The 19,231-nt window shown below is 39.1% G+C and overlaps 1 protein-coding gene and 1 pseudogene across 2 annotated transcripts; one reads left to right on the top strand and one right to left on the bottom strand.

The window, feature by feature from the left end:
* Positions 1-19,231, bottom strand: part of LOC132842410 (zinc finger protein 850-like) — a 70,245-nt pseudogene that overhangs the window by 5,825 nt on the left and 45,189 nt on the right.
* LOC132842984 (zinc finger protein 501-like) lies at positions 5,958-14,467 on the top strand. 2 transcript variants are annotated; one of them, XM_060866020.1, is made up of 6 exons: positions 5,958-5,993; positions 6,119-8,813; positions 8,931-9,054; positions 9,209-9,304; positions 9,472-9,591; positions 12,294-14,467. In XM_060866020.1, exons 2-6 carry the CDS (start codon positions 8,748-8,750, stop codon positions 13,391-13,393), a joined length of 1,506 nt encoding a protein of 501 aa, XP_060722003.1. In that variant the 5' UTR covers positions 5,958-5,993; positions 6,119-8,747; the 3' UTR covers positions 13,394-14,467. The 2 variants fall into 2 exon arrangements, with proteins under 2 accessions (XP_060722003.1, XP_060722004.1); XM_060866021.1 differs by lacking the exon at positions 5,958-5,993 and having other exon boundaries at positions 6,032-6,170; positions 8,717-8,813.

The raw sequence follows: 19,231 nt of genomic DNA, 5'->3' as shown, positions 1-19,231 counted from the left end.
TAAGAACATTTATGCTCTGCTTTGAACTTGTCCTGAAAAGTCATTTTAAATTTCCTGCTTTAATATAATTACTCAAAATAATTTGTTCCACACCTGGACGGATGAATGAGATTTGAAGGTCCACAGCTTGTGTACAACATGTGCTGCTGTCCCACAGGATCTAACGAACACAGTCTAATCACCGTTACAGTCTGTCTGATTAGGATCAGGATCACTGATTAGACGTGAGCAGTAGCCGTGGCACTCGGGACAAAACAGAAAGATGATGTTTAGTTTGAGTGTTAACGTAGAAGCCTTACCGCAAACTGTCGTTGTACAGATGCTGCCATCATCTTCAGATTCTTCCTCTTTTACAAGCATGATCTGAAATTCTTCATTCTCTTCGTCCACGTGGCTGCTTTGCTCCACGGGACTCGATGTTCCCTCGCCTGAAATGACATTATTTAGAGTTAAATACTTTCATGTCGATGAAATCCCAACACAGAGATTGTTGTTCATCTTACAGAGGTAGTCTTCATCTTCAGGTTCTTCCTTTATTACAGGTTTCTGGTCATCCGCAGGTGTGACGTCTCCCACAGAGCTTGATGTTCCTCCACCTAGAATTTCATCAGGTGAATTTAAACAGGACAAATGTGTATGACAAAGCACAAGTACAGAAGAGAACTGAGCAACGTGAGGGTGGCTTCATTCCCAAATGAATTGTAATTAAGACACAAAAGTACATCATCCGACCATCAGACCTGCCCGTGACAGCCCTGTGGACTTACGGCGGTAATCTTCTTCCTGTTTTATATGTTTCTGATGGTTCACAGTGTCGACCGATGCTCCTCTGCCTGAACCTGTCTGTGTTTCTGTCCTCACATCCTCACTGCACTGAAAAGCACAGAGTGATTACACTTCAGAAAAACATGAATCATCACTGGAGATGGTGATGTTAACTCACAGACTAACCTCAGACTCATCTATAGGCCTTTAAAGCTTCATGACCATTGAGTATTAAACACCGGGCCTCAACTCTGAAGAGCAATCAGCCGACCCCTGTAAGGGCCTGAGGGTCTCTGTGTCCTCTCTGATAACTAACCTACAGTAGTCTAATTTGCCTCTGTGTTGTTTAGGTGTATACAATATTCACCTACAGAAAATGATCATAAAACCTACAGTACGTTCACACATTCAGCAAGTTTATCGCTGTAATGCGCTACCTTCTGTCCTCCCATTCGATGTCACCGCACTAACTCACTCCACATTTAAATAAAAAATTTTTTTTCCTCGACTGTGTCGTGCCGCTGGACACGCCCACATCCCGTCACCAACAGTCACGCTCAATGGAGAAATGAACGATTTTGGTCACTGCGAGTCACTGTACGTGTGAACATAGCATGAACCTTTACCTGAGAGCAGGAGGTCCTGAAGGGGCTCCGTCGCACCTCTCCTGACTCCATTATGAAAAGTCTAAAAGATCCTGAGAAAGAAATCACTTTATAAAACAGAATCAGAACTCTAGATTCATCATTTCATTGAATATATTTCATATAAAAATTACAGTTAAAATGAACTGGTCTAAACTTTGACAACAACAAATAAAAAAAGTTACATTTTTAACTTTAGTTCTGAGAAACATCTGGACAAGTTTCAACAAACTGTCACCATAATACAGCTACAGTTCCCTTGTTCCTTCTCGCTGCTTCTAAAGGCCACGTAACTGGAGTTCTGTTTTACTCTGTGAACATGAATCTGACTGAAGGCTGCATTCAGATGACTGCCACAAACAGTTCTGAGTCCATCAGCAGTCTCAGGTTCTAACATGGTGTCTGGTGCTGATGGGAGCATGTGTGAATACACAATAAAGTGTCAGTTGCTGGTATCATCAGACAGTCAGCATGTCTCAGTCCTGTATCAGAGGACAGGACCTTCACATATCTTGGTGTAGACTGTGACAACAGTAGCATGAGCTACTGATCAAACAGAGGAACATCTTCAGGAACTCAATCAGTTCTAGCAGGAGGTCATTCTATCTAGCAGTGTTCACCCAGTACAACAATTCATCAGTGTGCGTGAGAGCTTAGCTCAGTCACATCTGGTGCTTTGCTGCAGTAGGTTGCATTCTGTTTACTGAAAAAAGGACTTTTACAGCAGACATCTTCATCCAGAGTGATGTACAGAAGTGAAGGTTAATTTTTATTACTCCCTGAATACTTTTTACTTCCAGCTCTAATCTGGGAATTAACTTCTTTCATCTTAATATATCCATCCATCCACCCATCTATCTATATATCCATCCATCCATCCATGAGGGTAGTGGTAGCTCAAGTGGTAGTGAAGTTCTTGTACAGACCCTGAAGAGCTCCATAAATGACATGATCAGGGACAAATCACAGTCCAGTCTCTTCATGGAGCATTAATATGATCTGCTGGGACCTGTTCTGTATTTATGTACATAAATTAATAAGTAAATTAGATCATTAAAACATAATCAACACAAATATGCATATCAAAACGGATTTGGTATTTCATCTGAAGCAGATTAACCAACGCTTTTGATCAGTAGTGTCCGATCTCATCTGATAAGGGTCTGATAACAGAAGCCACACCTGTGGTGATCAGATCCTTTTGTTTATTATTGCAATGACATCTGAGCGCCACAAGCTGTCGCTGTTTACAACAGTACAAGGTTTCAATACATTCTGTGAAAACACTGAAAGCTTCAAAGCTTCATCCACTAATCACCAATAAACGGTAATATCACTAATTAATCAATTAAGCTATCACTAATTAAACAAATCTACTTCATCAGCAGGAGAAACACAAACAGCTCAACTTACCTCATGACTTTAACGCACAGAGCACCATCTTTATTCTCCTCCCTTTTCCCATCAGTTAAAACCGAACCAGGGATAAATGTTTATTCAGAACGAACCAGGGATAAATGTTTATTTATCTCAACTCATACGTTCACTCGGAGGAGAAATAACAAGAAATCCTTCCCTCTTCTTCGGTGGTGTGTTCACAGCGCCGCTTGCTGGAGAAACTCTGTAATCACAGCTACAAGGAACTGAGTGGTACAATTATACTAACACTTTCTCGTCCCTGTCATCACTGTTCCTCAAGTTGTTTGCATTTCTTCTGTTATTAATCATGAGGCATTGTGACCTCACTATGTTGAATAGTGATTTTTATGTTTATTACCTGGTGCAGAGTGGAATGATTGAGGTGATGTGGTGCAGTAGGTCTGTAGCTGGTTCCTCAGCTCCTCCGTTCCCCCGGACAGGACAGGACAGGACACAACTACAGAAGGCGGTTCAGTGGCCGCACAGTAATCATGATCCTTTGTGGGATGTTGTGTAGAGAAGTGATTGTTTTCTCTGCTCTCGCACACACAGACCCACTGCGCCCTTCACCAGCCTCCTCCGACTCCCAGTGGATTTGGGCTCTATTATTTGATCAGGTGTGAAATGTCTGCTGCAGACGTTCGTGTGGGACAAACTAATGAGATGGTCACGGCATGTGTTTACTAACCATCGTGTCCTGAGCTCATTCTGGACTGGGAGCTCAGAATATTTCTTCACCTGTCTCTGAAAGTGATGTGTTTTAAATATTTTATGGTGAACATTCATTATGGTGAAAGCACAAGACAAGCTGCCTGTCTGACTGGACTGAGGAATGGAAACAAAGCTACCGGATACAAGAGGAAGCACTATTTCACACCGGAAAAGTGTCATAACCATGGAATACCATTAACCCAGATAAATCTCTGCTGCAGTACATTAGATTAACGAGTTTCCTGATTCTTCTGGATTAAAGATTAATATATTACATTTCTCTGCATATCATTCTGTGTATGTGACTAATAAACTGTTGGAAATTGTAATGCTACAGTTTTCAAAGTCATTCAATACAATTCTGTGCTTCAGACTTTAAAACAACAGTTTGAAAAAGAAGCACACATGGGTGTGATGGTCAGGGGCCACAGGGTTCTTCTGGATATACAGGGTATCATCAATGTTTTCGGTTCAAAAAATAAATCAGCTTTTTCCATTAAACTTGCTACATTCTACAAAAAAAATTATGTTCATAATTTTTTCTCCACAGAAAGCTGCATTAATGCAGATGTCAAGTCAAGAAGCTTTTATTGTCATTTACACCATATATATGTGACACAGTACACAGTGACATGAACATTGTTCCTCCAGGACCAGGGAGCTACATAGAACAACACAGAAATAAGGACTGAAGTAAGTTAGTCCTAGATACATAAAGTGTATCTGTACAACCTGGTGCACACAGTGTGAGACACAAGACAATAAGACAGTGTGAGACACAAGACAAGAAGACAGTGTAGGACAAAAAGACAGTCAGGAAAAAGACAGTGCAGGACAAAAGACAGTCAGGAAAAAATGACAATCAAGACAAAAGACAGTAAAGGACAAAAGAAAGTGAAGGACAAAAAATACAAGACATCACACAAAAGACAATACACAAAAACAGCACCAGTGTAAATACTATATGTTCTATATTACGTGTGCAGAAATACTGTGATGAACACATTAGTATTATAGCAGCAGTTACATGAGGTATTGTGCAAAACAGCAATGGACTGAAATGTGAGACAGAAAGTCTTATAATTAATAAGAAATCTTTATACTCAGAACATTGAAAATGTAAAAATAAAAAAATAAAAAGAACCTGTCATATAACAGATCTTTCAGAAGATTCAGAAGCAGTCAGCTGCATTGATAGGAGCATTTCAGTTAATACATGCTCTTTTCCTTGATAAATAAGAAATAAGCTTCCAAATCACCAATTAACATATTTTATAGCATTGATATGATAATCCTCAGTTCCTCTCAGCACAACTCTGTCTCTTCCATATGAATCCCTGTAATTATCAGCTCTTAAACACTAAGATGTCAAACTGCTCCAGGTTCAGATCAGAAAGCTGGATCATTCAGATATATAGTTTAATGTTGTTGTTCAAAACGTTTAGAACAAAACAGAATACAACGTAGTATAAAGCTCAGAGATGTGTATAATGGGTTAGAATTGGTTTTGATTGTAGGTTTGCTGTTAAACTTTTATTTTAAATGTAATAAAACTTCACAGAAAACATCAGCTGCATTAGTTATCTGACTGAAATAAAATATGTTGTAATGTAGTATTTTTGTCTCTCTGTTGGCTAATGCTCACGTTTTTACTTCTTGTCTTGTGCTGTTTTATAGCAACAATTAAAAACATGATTAAACATTAGCCATTCAGTAAAGTTAATAGTTTATGTAGCTATTTTGTTTTAACAGGGGTAGTTCGGATAAGCGGTAGAAAATGAATGAATGAATGAATGAATGAATGAATGAATGAGTTGTGTAGTTAAAGGTTACCAAAAGTTTTACATCTGGTACAAAAGCAAGGTTTTCTACAAGCAGGTGTGTATTGACCACAAACAACACACCAGAGCTGAACGAGGATGTGAGGTGCGATACAATCTCCACCCGCCTCCACAAAAACTCTTCGTCTTTGTGGATAAAAACTTTGTATCTGAAGAAACATCCGTTTGCACTCTACGTTTGCACTTTTCACTACAGTGGTGATCTGTATCTGGAGAATACATGTTAAACTGAGTGTGAATGAAGGTATCTGGTGTGTGTTCCTCTGACCAGCACACCCAGTTTGGTATGCAAAATTGTGCCATCTGTCAGAAAGACGGAGAAAAGAGACGTCTAATATTTATGATGAAAGTACAAGTCTTGTTACTGTTAGTAGTAACAATAATGAAGAGCCACAAATACAAGTATTGAGGATCAGCTCAATTCTCAGATCATTTGGAAGTAAATGGCAGGATTTGTCTTTAAAAACATGCATCATTCTTAGTACAACACTCTACGTCCTTCTTAGTACAACCCTCAGGTCTTCACACACGTGGTTTACACCTTGCTCCAGCAGGCGGCGCTGTAAACACGAACTTCACCTTAAACTCACCTCAGAAGAAGACGAGCTGCGGGGTAAACAGTTTGACCGGGTTTTTTTTTATTATTATTATTATTATTATTATTATTATTATTATTATTATTATTATTATTATTATTATTATTATTATGTAAAAATATTCCTGACTTTTTCACTTCAGATCGCAGTTTTGTTTCTGTCTGTTTTTTTGAGGATGTTCTTTAAAACCTGAGGTAAGTTAAACTGATGTGCTGTAATGAGACAAACAGGGATATTAAATTAAAATAAAAACACACACAAACTCATTTATTTCTTCATATTTGCTGAACTGTTGTTTATTAACGAGTCTCCAGCCAGGTGATAATTATGTAGTGATGATAATGTAGTTTAACACTTTAACTCTGGGCCTCATGCATCAGCGCTTTAGTAAAGTTTCTGTATAAATGTTTGTAAAAAAAAACCTTCCACTGGATTTCCTTCATACTTGTGCTTCATACTTGAGCTCTCAAGTTTTGAAGACAGGCAAGAGTGACATTTCCAACCCCCCAGCACCCCCCATTCTATTTATTGTGTTTGTTTGTTTGTTTGTGTGTGTGTTTGTTTGTTTGTTTGTGTGTGTGTGTGTGTGTGTGTGTGTGTGTGTGTGTGTGTGTGTGTGTGTGTGTGTGTTAGAGAGAGAGAGAGAGAGAGAGAGAGAGAGTATGACTGGTGGTGTTTATTGTAAGTGTTTGTTGCCTTTTTGGACTCCTTTATCATTTGTAATGTTGCTCCCATATAAAACAGTTCAGCACAAGCCCAGACATTTATAGGGTCATGATTGAGGACAATGTCCCGTCCAGAGATGAGCTGTTTCGTGTTGAGGTTTTGTTCAAACTGACCATCGAAAAATACCTTCTCTAATGAATGTTTTTTATTCATTGGTTGTTGCGTTAAATCTTACCCAGATACAATAGTGCTATTTTCTGATTGGCTATTGTGTAGCCTCTTTTTTTTGATTGGTTGATAAGTGTCAGGCTCGACTAAGTACTCCAGGGGAGACGCGCTTGATTCCTGCCCGGTTCCATAGAGACAGCGGTCCGGACAGATACGTTTTGGGCGCTCCGGATTATTATATATGATAAATAGTCAAAAAGTTTTCTGCGTGACAAATACAATGTGTGGAGGGAGTGTCACGTTAATGCGTGATACTTGACAGCCCTGCTTGTGTATCTGTTGAACATCGTTAATCACGTGTGAAGTGCAAAGACATCCACCAGAAAGCTCATTTTCATATAGTGATGCCCACCAGACAGCTCATTTGCATATAGTGATGCCCACAAAACTCCATAAAAGGTCATGTGCACAAACAGATGGGAGGGTGAAATGAACACTCGGGGTAAAGTCTGAAAAAAGGAAGTGAGTTATTTACACTCTTATTTGACAAATAAATATTTAATCATATGTAATGCCAACGCTAAATCTAGTGTTCAGTTTATACACCTGCATTACTTTTGTCATAATAAAATTAATTGTTTTATTTCTCTTTATTTACAGATTTGTGTCGGCTCACATAACACTTTCCGATTGTCTCAATGTAGCTGCTTGGGTGAACTAGCATGAGGATGTGTTTTTGATCAATGCTCCATATCTGTGGACCTGGGTGTCTGCTAAATGCTATAAACACAAGAGCAATAAGTTATTTAATCTCTAAAACATATTCCAGATATTAAAGTGCAATAATCCATGTAGATTATATATTATTAGTGTTTGCATTAGTATGTTGACATTTTTCAAAAACTATATAAAACAAACAGGGAAAATAAGTGCTAGTTCAAGTGTTTTCTTGAAGAGGTAGGTTTTAATCCGTCCTTTGAAGATATCCAGTGACTCAGCTGTCCGGACCCCTAGGGGAAGTTCATTCCACCACCTTGGTGCAGAACAGAAAATAGTCTTGTAGTAAACTTACCTCTCACCCTGAGAGATGTTGGGACCAGTGGAACAGTGCTGTAGATCTGAGGGTGTGAGGTGCAGTGTGAGGAGTGATTAGGGCTTTGAGGTAAGAGGGAGATGGTCCATTTTTGGCTTTGTAGACAATCATCAGTGTTTAAATCTGATGTGTTCAGCTACAGGAGTCAGTGGAGGATCACAGCAGTGTGGTGGTGTGGAGAACTTAGGCAGGTTGAGGGGACAAATTGTGTTCATAGTTAGACCTGAAGGGAGAGAGCTGTAGTAGTCCAGTCTCCAAATGGCAAGAGACTGAACGAGTACCTGAGCAGCCTGTGTGGATAAAAATGGCCAAATCCTTCTCATGTTGTACAGAGGAAACAGACATGAGCGAGTCACAATAATAACATGCGAGGAATAGGACAGTTGATTGTCCTGGCCTGGGTGATGAATCACCTTGCATGACCAGCCCTTCCACCTTATGAGCAGTCATCCATGACAAAATGTCCTCCAGTCATGCTGAGATCTGAGAAGAAGCCGTGGTATTTGAGGGAGGGAAAGAGAATTTTTCTCAGGAACAGCCAAAAGCATAGTCTCTGTGGAATGTGGCACTGTAAAGCCAGACTGTTGGGATCTTGGAGGTTGTTTTGTGAGAGACAGACAGACAGTTGATGATAAACAATGTGTTCAAGAATATTCGAAAGAAAAGAGAGAAGTGATACCAGTCTGTGGTTACTGATGTCTGAGGGATTCAGAATAAGTTTCTCTTTATAATTGAGTGGAATCTTTAAGTGTGATTTTTTTTTTTCTGTCCATGGATTCTCCAATGATTTTGAAACTATTTTTTTAACAATAGGTTATTGATTTGAACCTATTATTTCCATATAATGGAATCATCAGAGGTTCCACTGGGCTGTTGCAGAAACTCTCTCTACACTCCTACTCACTCACAGGTAAAAGTTCTCCACAAGTTGGTAATAGTTTGACAAAATGATTGTTCTTATATAAGGAGATATACAAAGACTGCTGACTTTCTTTGTTAATTAATATAGTTCTTCTTTGCTCATTAGCTTTGTGATGATGTACAGACAGAAACATGTACAGCTTCAGGCGGAGACCCTTTGGGACCCGTCGACCCCACAGACCATCAGAAACATATAAAAAAGGAAGAATCTGAGGATGAAGACTACCTCTGTAATGCAACATGGCACATTGTAGTCCAGTCTGATACTCATCTTAGTGTGATCTATGCTCAGTTTATTACTAAACAAATGTCACAGCTGACTCTTCTGTTTTGTACTTCACACTTTTACTTGTCTGTGTTTGAATTCATCTGTCGGATTTTCAGGTAGATGGACTTCAGTTGCTGCGAAAGGCTTCACACCTATGGATGAACACAAACATGTAATAAAGGAAGAATTTGAAGTTGAAGACTTCTACCACTGTAAGAGAACAAGGTGTTTTAGAGTCCAGTCTCAAGCTCAGTGACTTTGAATTATCTTATTTCTGACTGATCTTATTAAAGAACACATTTCTACATATTCTTAACTTTATTTTTCACAGTTTTGATTCAGAAGTAAAAGTAATTAAATTTAAGTATTGGAATTTCAGGTAAAGGAACATCAAACCCCATGGGCCACTGCTCAGCTGAGGATGAACAGAGTGGTGGAAATAAGCATATAAAAGAGGAAGAGCATGATGAAGGAGACTACATCTGTACAAGAGTCTGTGGTAATGTTCTCCCCGAAACACTCCATAATCTACATGATTTCACGAACACATTATAACCATTAAAGTGTTCTTCAGGAGCTTTCATACTACACTCCTCCCCCTGTGGTCTACAGTGTGAAAAAAGAGGCCTCAGAATGTGGCCATTTTAACCGATTTTGGAGCTCTATTTCTGTTACAGAGCTCTTAGGGCCTTTTTACACCTGGTCACTTCATGTGTTTTCTCTGATCCGATAGCTATCTGATTTGTTAAAACTGTTCCATTTACATTAGGCCACATAAACGCGTCTTGGCGAATCGGATATCGATCCGATCTTTCTATTCCCGTGAAATGGAACATGCTTTGGTGTATGTGGTATTCAGAACGCAATCAAAAAGAAGACGAATAAACTCATTACGACGGTTATGACAAAAATCAGCATTTACTGTTTGCTGCATTTTCGCTGGCGGCAGCAGCGCATTTTAAGTCCCAACGAGACACCTGGGTGAAAGATCACCTGCGAGTGACGTACCACACTGCGAGTGACGCTTGAACGACCACATTCATTTACACCTGTCCAGTTTCATCTGAAATGCATCCCAGACCACCTCCTGAAGTGGTTTGAACCATCGGATTTATATCCGTTTCGAAAACGTTGCGGATGGCATTTAGACCTGGTGTTTTTACCATCGGATAGCTATCGGATCACAGAAAACGCATGAAGTGACCAGGTGTAAAAAGCCCCTTTGTCTCACTTAGTTTTTTCCTGGATCAGACACTAATTTTTAACATATGGTGAATCTGTAGTACATTTGGTTTAAAATATTATAGATATAAATATTTACTTTCTCCATTATACAAACAATTTATTTTCTTTATTCAAATTGTTTGTTTTCTGAGAATCTACTACTGAACACGGTATAGTGAATCAGTCCAAATTAGTGTCTTCACTTCCTGTGTCACACCAGGATTACTGTCATATACTGTAGGATTGTTGCTGTTGTCACACCAAGAGGGTTCGAGGGAGAAGAATCAGGCTAATATACCTCTATAGATTTGTGAAGCAGTAATATACAGTGGGTTCGGAAAGTATTCAGACCCCTTTAAATTTCAGCACCCCATCTTGACAGAAAAAACAGACATATCGAAATTTTTGCATATTTTTTAAAAAAGAAAAACTGAAATATCACATGGTCATAAGTATTCAGACACTTTGCTGTGACACTCATATTTCTTCTGATCCTCCTTGAGATGGTTTAATTATACTGATTGGACTTGATTAGGAAAGGCACACAACTGTCTAAATAAGACCTTACAGCTCACACTGCATGTCAGAGCAAATGAGAATCTTGAGGGCGAAGGGACTGCCCAAGAAACTCAGAGACAGAATTGTGGCAAAGCATGGATCTGGCCAAGGTTACAAAAGAATTTCTGCAGCACTCAAGGAAGAAGTTTGGGACGACCAGAACTCTTTCTAGACCTGGCCGTCCAGCCAAACTGAGCAATCATGGGAGAAGAGCCTTGGTGAGAGAGGAAAAGAAGAGAGAGGTAAAGAAGAACCCAAAGATCACTGTGGCTGAGCTCCAGAGATTCAGTAGGTAGATGGGAGAAAGTTCCAGAAAGTCAACTATCACTGCAGCCCTCCACCAGTAGGGGCTCTATGGCAGAGTTGCCCGACGGAAGCTTCTCCTCAGTGCAAGACATGAAAGCCTGCATAGAGTTTGCCAAAAAACACATGAAGGACTCCCAGACTATGAGAAATAAGATCCTCTGGTCTGATGAGACCAAGATTGAACTTTTTGGCATTAATTCTAAGCGGTATGTGTGGAGAAAAGCAGGCATTGCTCATCACTTGCCCAATACAATCCCAACGGTGAAACATGGTGGTGGCAGCATCATGCTATGGGGTGTTTTTCAGCTGCAGGGACAGGACGACTGGTTGCAATTGAAGGAAAGATGAATGCGGCCAAGTACAGAGATATCCTGGAAGAAAACCTCTTCCCGAGTGCTCAGGACCTCAGACTGGGCCGAAGGTTCACCTTCCAACAAGACAATGACCCTAAGCACACAGCTAAAATAACAAAGGAGTGGCTTCGGAACAACTCTGTGACCATTCTTGACTGGCCCAGCCAGAGCCCTGACCTAAACATAATTGAGCATCTCTGGAGAGACCTGAAAATGGCTGTCCACCAACGTTCACCATCCAACCTGATGACACTGGAAAGGATCTGCAAGGAAGAATGGCAGAGGATCCCCAAATCCAGGTGTGAAAAACCTGTTGCATCATTCTCAAGAAGACTCATGGCTGTACTAGCTCAAAAGGGTGCTTCTACTCAATACTGAGCAAAGGGTCTGAATACTTATGACCATGTGATATTTCAGTTTTTCTTTTTTAATAAATTTGCAAAAATTTATACATGTCTGTTTTTTTCTGTCAAGATGGGGTGCTGAGTACATTCATGAGAAATAAAATGAACTTTTCTGATTTTAGCAAATGGCTGCAATGAAACAAAGAGTGATAAATTTAAAGGGGTCTGAATACTTTCCATACTCACTGTATATTAAATAAATAAATTAAATAAGAGTTATAATCTTCCATGTAACATATGTGTTTATATTATTGCTTATATCAGAGACTTTTACATTTGTATTTTGTTACAAAAATGGTTTAGATAATTGTGCCTGTTCTCTCTAAGTTTCTAAAGCTGTCTATTTTCTGTCCCAGAGCCCCAATTAAAAGACCTCTCCTGCTCCTGGTGTTCCCTTTCCTACACATCTGAAATTTACCTCCAGAAACACATCAGACAATGGCATGATGATGAATATCAGAGACTCATAATATCAGGAGAATTAAAAAATGGGAATCTGCCCAGTCATAAACAAACCGTCTCTGAATGCCTGAACAGAAGCGTGTCTCACAGACAGAAAGAAGCGTATCCCTGTTCAGTGTGCGGTAAGAGTTTTTCTCAACAGAGCAACCTCCAACGACATCAGCGCATTCACACAGGAGAAAAACCTCATAACTGCTCAGAGTGCGGGAAAACCTTCGCTCATAAATGTAATCTTCAACGACACCAGCGCATTCACGGCCAAGGGAAGAACTACAGCTGCTTGGTGTGCGGGAAGAGTTTTGCCCAACAGAGTTACCTGCAGCAACACCAGGTCATACATACAGGACAGAAACCGTATCAGTGCTCAGAGTGCGGGAAGAGTTTTATTCGACAGAGTGATCTCCAGCAGCACCTAGTGATCCACACAGGAGAAAAGCCACACTGCTGCTCAGAGTGTGGGAAGAGTTTTATCAGACAGAGTCATCTCCTCCGACACCAGAGGACTCACACGGGAGAGAAGCCGTATCGCTGCTCGGAGTGCGGGAAGAGATTTGCCCAGCAGAGTTATCTCCAACAACACCAGCGTGTTCACACGGGAGAGAAGCCATACCGCTGCTCACAGTGTGGGAAGAGCTTTATTCGACACGGTAACCTCCAAGATCATCAGCTCGTTCACATAGACGTGAAACCGTATTGCTGCTCAGAGTGTGGCAAGAGTTTTATCCGACAGAGCGAACTCCAAGCACACCAGTGCATCCACACGGGAGAGAAGCCGTATCCATGCTCAGACTGCGGAAAGCGTTTTAGAGGCAAGAGGCATCTCAAAGCACATCAAGTCATTCACACAGCGGAGAAGCCTTATTATTGTACAGGGTGCAGGAAGAGTTTTATCAGACAAAGCGATCTCCAAAACCACCCATGTCTTCACACGGAGGAGAAGCCGTACCACTGCTTTACACTGTGGGAAGAGTTTTATTCCACCGAATGCTCCTGATACGTTCACACAGGACAGGTGAAATTTCACTGCTCAGTGTGAGAGAAAAACTCAGATTGTCAGTCATCGTTTCTAATATTCCTTTAGTTTTCTTATTCTTGATAATATTGATGTTACTCTGATGCATTTAAGATAACTTTACTGACAAGGAGCCCTGACTTCTAAGTGATAGATGTCACATTATCATGTTGGCATGATTTGTTTAGAATATTTAGATATAATAGTACTGTATATTTCTGTGTGTTTGTATAAAGTTTTATAGTAAATCATGTATTTATATTGTATAAAGACCAGTGAGTGTAGGAATTGGATGTCATGACATATGACCACTTTTATTATAAATAATAATATAAAGCAATGACTGGATTTTGATCTCGGGTTCTCCCCGCCTTAATCATAAGTTATTATAGCAGGTTGCTTAATCATCATATTTATACAATATCGCAGAAAGTTCCTAAAGATTTTCACATTCCAGATAATAAAAAGAAGTTACAGCCCTATTATTTAATACCACCACCACCAGCCACCATGGCCAACAGTTATAATATAAGTGTCTGTGTGCTGTATCTTCACCCAAACCCTGCTCCAGCACGACAATGTCCCTGTGTACAAAGCAGCTCCACAAAGACCTGGAGGTTGGAGTGAAGAACTCAAGTGTCCTGCACTGAAGTTGACTCTGACTCAAAAACCCGAGTCTCCTCAACATCCCAACATCAGGGTCTGATCTCACTGATGCTCTTGTAGACGAATGAAAGCAAATCCACACAAAGACACAATCCAACATCTATTGGAAAGACTTCAAGAGGAGAAGAAGCGTGGAGCTGATTATAACATGATGTATTTGGAATAAAGCCTTTCACTTTCTCCAAGTTATAACACATCATACAGTCATTTCCTCACCAGCCCCTGTCTTTCCTCTTCTTTTGAAGCTAAAAATAATAAAAATATTCATTGATAAACTGAAAATCATAAACTTTTAAAAGATCTATAGTGAAAACTACCGTGGTGGAAAATTTAAAGCTTTATCTTCAATAGATTCTGTCCATAAACAATAAACAGTGTTTACAATGTCAATGATTATAGGGATTTGTTTGTTAATAATAAATGCTTTCTTTATCAATTCAGTATTAGTCCTAGGTTTTAGATTGTAGATGTAGATTGTCTTTGTGAATGAAGTGTTATTATAGGGAGAAAAGGAGAGGACCGTGTACTGAGCCCTGTGGGACATCAGTAGAGAGTCTGCATGGAACAGATATCACTCTCCTCCATGTTACCTGATATGAGCAAATTTCCAGGTAGGAAGCAAACCATTCCAGTGCTGTTCCACCAATCCCAAGACTCCTGAGGGTGGACTAGAGAGTCTTGTGTTTGACCGTATCAAATGCTGCTGAAAGGTCCAGGATGAAGCTTGGCTGATCAAGCAGCAGGTAGTTTCCCGGAGACATCCAAAATGGCTGTTTCTGTGGAATGAGCTGCTTTAAAATCAGACTTTTGGGATCCTGGATGTTCTTCTGTGAGTGATAAACAGAGATAATTGATTATAGACAATGAGTTTAACAATTCTTTAGATAAAATTGAAAAGTGATACCAGTCTGTAGTTACTGCTGTCTGATGGATCCAGAGCAGGAAAATAACCGCAGAAGGTCAGGAGAGACCTCTTCAGCACCAAGTACCAGTCAGCTGCACATACACAAACACTATGTGAAGTGAAGTTTACCTCATTAAACCTTACTGTGTGTCTCAGTATTATAATTAATGCATATAGAAATGAAGTTTACCTCATTAAATCTGGCTGTGTATCTCAGTATTATAATTACTGCATATAGAAGTGAAGTTTACCTCATTAACCCCGGCTGTGTGTCACATTATTATAATTACAGCATACAGAAGTGATGTTTACCTCATTAACCCTGGCTGTGTGTCTCAGTATTATATTTACAGCAGTATAGAAGTGAAGTTTACCTCATTAACCCCGGCTGTGTGTCTCAGTATTATAATTACTGCATATAGAAGTGAAGTTTACCTCATTAACCCTGGCAGTGTGTCTCAGTATTATAATTACAGCATATAGAAGTGATGTTTACCTCATTAACCCCGGCTGTGTGTCTTAGTATTATATCTACAGCAGTATAGAAGTGACGTTTACCTCATTAACCCCGGCTGTGTGTCTCAGTATTATAATTACTGCATATAGAAGTGAAGTTTACCTCATTAACCCCCGCTGTGTGTCTCAGTATTATAATTACTGCATATAGAAGTGAAGTTTACCTCATTAACCCTGGTTGTGTCTCTCAGTATTATAATTACTGAATATAGAAAAGTTTACCTCATTAACCCCGGCTGTGTGTCTCAGTATTATAATTACAGCAGTATAGAAGTGAAGTTTACCTCATTAAGTTCTGGTGTTCTGAGTTCCTAGCCTGATCATCTCTTCTTACGGAGCTAATACTGATGTTCTACCCCTGGTTGGAGTCTCGTCTCCCAGTGGTCACCCTGCCAGGGATTGATCTTCATGGTCAGTCAGTGTCTCATGGGATTGTTGTGTATGAAGCCACCCGGAGACTGTCATGCCTTCTTTTGAACCAATGTTGTGTCAGTCAGCTGTATGGTCTGGTCTTTATCAGCAATCAGGTCTGTGCTGATCTCAGAGTTTACGATGACCCATTAGTTCCTCAGTAGCTCTCGGCTGCACTATTATAAACTGTTGTAGAAAGTACATTATTTACATTTACACTATTTACTGTAGTGTGTCACCCAAATGAGGATGAGGTTCCCTTCTGAGTCTGGTTCCTCTCAAGGTTTCTTCCTCTTATCATCTCAGGGAGTTTTTCCTTCCGTTGCCTCCAGCTTGCTCATTAGGGATAGGGATAGATATATAGTATTTTAAATTTTAAATTAATGTTTTTAAATTAATTTTAAAAACATCCTTATTTTTTCTTATTATTATATGTTTGTTTCTTTTTCTCTCTCTTCTGTTTCTCTACTTCTGTAAAGCTGCTTTGAGACAATGGGAAATTGTTAAAAGTGCTATAGAAATAAATTGGATTGAAATTTAATTGAATTGAATTTAATGGCACTGGCCAAGAATATGACCATGACCCTGGAGAAAAGACTTAAAGAAATATATCCAAAATATGCAGCCAAAGCAACCCAAGAATGATTTGTAGATATATAGTTATAAATACATACATTCTGTTCACATTTATAATACAAAATACAATATGCAATGGAATACTTTTCCCTCAGTGTATGCACTGTATATATACACTAATTGTGTTACACACATATACACACACCTTAGCAAATCACTAGTTTAAATAAACTGGCTTTATTATAATACTTCTTGATTTATTTCATGCTACACAAGCTGACAGCTCCACGTTGGGGCATTTATGTACATTAAAAGTACCTGAATAAGTAAATCTCTGTCTGCATTGCGAACACTGTATTGGTTTCTCAGCTATATGAATGCGCTGGTGTTGATGGAGGGAACTCTGCTGGGAAAAACTTTTCCCACACTCCGTGCAGCAGTACGGCTTTTCTCCTGTGTGAAAGGGCCGGTGTATTTGGAGGTTTGATCGTTGAATAAAACTCTTTCCACACTCCGAGCAGTCATAAGGCTTCTCTCCTTTGTGAATGACCTGGTGTGCTTTTAGATACCTTTTGGTTATAAATGTCTTGCCACACTGAGATCAGAGAAACGGCCTCTCTCCCGTGTGAGTGCGCCGGTGTGACTCGAGATCGCAGTGTCGAATAAAACTCTTTCCACACTCTGAGCAGTGGTACGGCTTCTGTCCTGTGTGAATGTGCTGATGTTGTTGCAGCGAAATCTGTCGAACAAAAGTCTTCCCACACTGGGAGCAGCAGTACTGGGCATCTTTTATTTCTGGAACAGAAATTAATTCAGTTTAGACTGAAACGGAACAGAAATAATAGTATGAAATGACATTAAGTGTAAAAGTATTTGTAAATTATTAAAAGTTGGTAGGAATCATTAAATAACCCAAGCTTCTTTTCCTATATCTTTTTTTTTCCACTATATGGTGCTAGTGTCTGTGTTACTTTATCACAGACTGATGTACAGACGTAGCCTTCATCTTCAGACTCCTCCTCTTTTATGTGTTTACTTTGCAATCTGTTGCTCTTTTTGTCCACAGGAGTAATTTGTTCTACTGTTATCTCCTCATCTGAAATTTAAATCTTTACATTTAGATCATTTAGAGCAAATCTTTCATGTATAAAACGAAGCAATAATGTGGACAGGAGTAAATTCTGGGAGCCACAAGGAATATGTTTAAGCTCCAATACATCCTGTTGTCTTACAGAGATTGTCTTCATCTTTAGGTTCTTCTTTTTTTTATACATTTCTGTTGGTCCACAGGGTTAATGTGTCCTACAGAGCTGGACATCCAACCTGAAATTCCAAAATATTTACATTTTCAATTAGAGTAAAAGACAAAAGTACAAACATTAAATTGTGATGTGTTTTGGTGGCTGGATCAGTTCCAAACTGGCCCAAGTTTGTATAAAAATGATTATTCATCATCAGACTGGACTGTAATATAATGTGCTATCATACAGAGATTGCCTTCATCTTCAGGTCCCTCTTTCTTTACATGTTTCTATATATTACCTGGGGTTATTTCTAGTGGTCGTTAAATAACAGAAGATAAAATACAGCGTAATCTTTCCAGACTTGTGCACACAAGGTTTGTATAAACTGACAGGATTTAAATCCCAGATATTCTCCTTGTCTAAAACTAATCCAGTCAGAATAGGGCTTATGATACTATAGTGGGAACATTGAACAGACCATTTAAATTATTAGGCTAACCAGTGAGAGCAGGAGCAGGAGGGTGTAGAGATCTTGGGAAAGAGCTCACATCATCTTCTGCAGATTCCATTAAAGGGTTGAGATTCTGGGGGAAAAAAACAAGTGCATCACAAAAAACCCTGAATAAGTAGATCATGCAGTGCTCCAAATCCTGTTGATGAGCTGCACACAAACCTAGGACCATAAAAACCCCATGAGTGCTTGTGGACTTTGCTGCTAGATCTCCAGTTTGTTCATTAATTCATTCCCAGAGACCAGAAGCACAGACACTGGACCACAGGCACTGGACCACAGGCACTGGACCACAGGCACTGGACCACAGGCACTGGCCCTAACTCTGAATACTACATCATCATCCTGGGAGAGCAGATCTTCTCTGGGAGGAAAACACCAAGCTGCTGCAACCAAATGTGACAGCAACAGCAGAAACCACAGACTTTCGCAGGTCCTGATGATTAAATTCAACAACGGTGATAATAAATATTAACATTCTATACAGCTGTTATACAGACATCTGACACGTCTTTCAAACGCTTTCAAAGTTAGTATTATTCTAGTTCTGTATATTAGTAGTTAGATAAGCAGATGTTTACCTGATGCTAACTGGTGTAGTTGCTGATGTAGATAAAGATCAGACATTTTACTTAATAAACAGAATAAATGTCAAAGCTAAATTTAGTTCATATTTTATTATTATTATTATTTATATTTATATTCCGTACATTATTTACTTTGTATTGATGTGTGATTTATTCCTCATTCCTTACATTACTAATTCAGTTTAAAATATTGGTTTTAAATCATTTTAGTTTGTGTTTCTGATCCAAATAAATAAACAAATAAGTAAATAAATATCCAAATAAATATCTAAATAAATAAATAAATAAAAATATACCACATTAAAAAACAAATAATTCTAACGTAAATCAGCAACCAATAATTTATGGTGTAAAATAAATTTTTTAAATGATTTAATTTTATTTTAGATTTTAAATGAGATAAAA

Source organism: Tachysurus vachellii, chromosome 3, assembly GCF_030014155.1.
Source record: "Tachysurus vachellii isolate PV-2020 chromosome 3, HZAU_Pvac_v1, whole genome shotgun sequence".
Lineage (NCBI taxonomy): Eukaryota > Metazoa > Chordata > Actinopteri > Siluriformes > Bagridae > Tachysurus > Tachysurus vachellii.
This window is presented reverse-complemented; position numbering and strand designations above follow the sequence as displayed.

Bases quoted from the DNA above. Each gene is read 5' to 3' on its own strand.
- LOC132842984 (XM_060866020.1), top strand. From the start codon at position 8,748: ATGGAATCATCAGAGGTTCCACTGGGCTGTTGCAGAAACTCTCTCTAC. The intron at 9,055-9,208 runs GTAATGCAACAT...TCGGATTTTCAG, and splicing joins TGAGGATGAAGACTACCTCT to GTAGATGGACTTCAGTTGCT. The intron at 9,592-12,293 runs GTAATGTTCTCC...TTTCTGTCCCAG, and splicing joins CATCTGTACAAGAGTCTGTG to AGCCCCAATTAAAAGACCTC.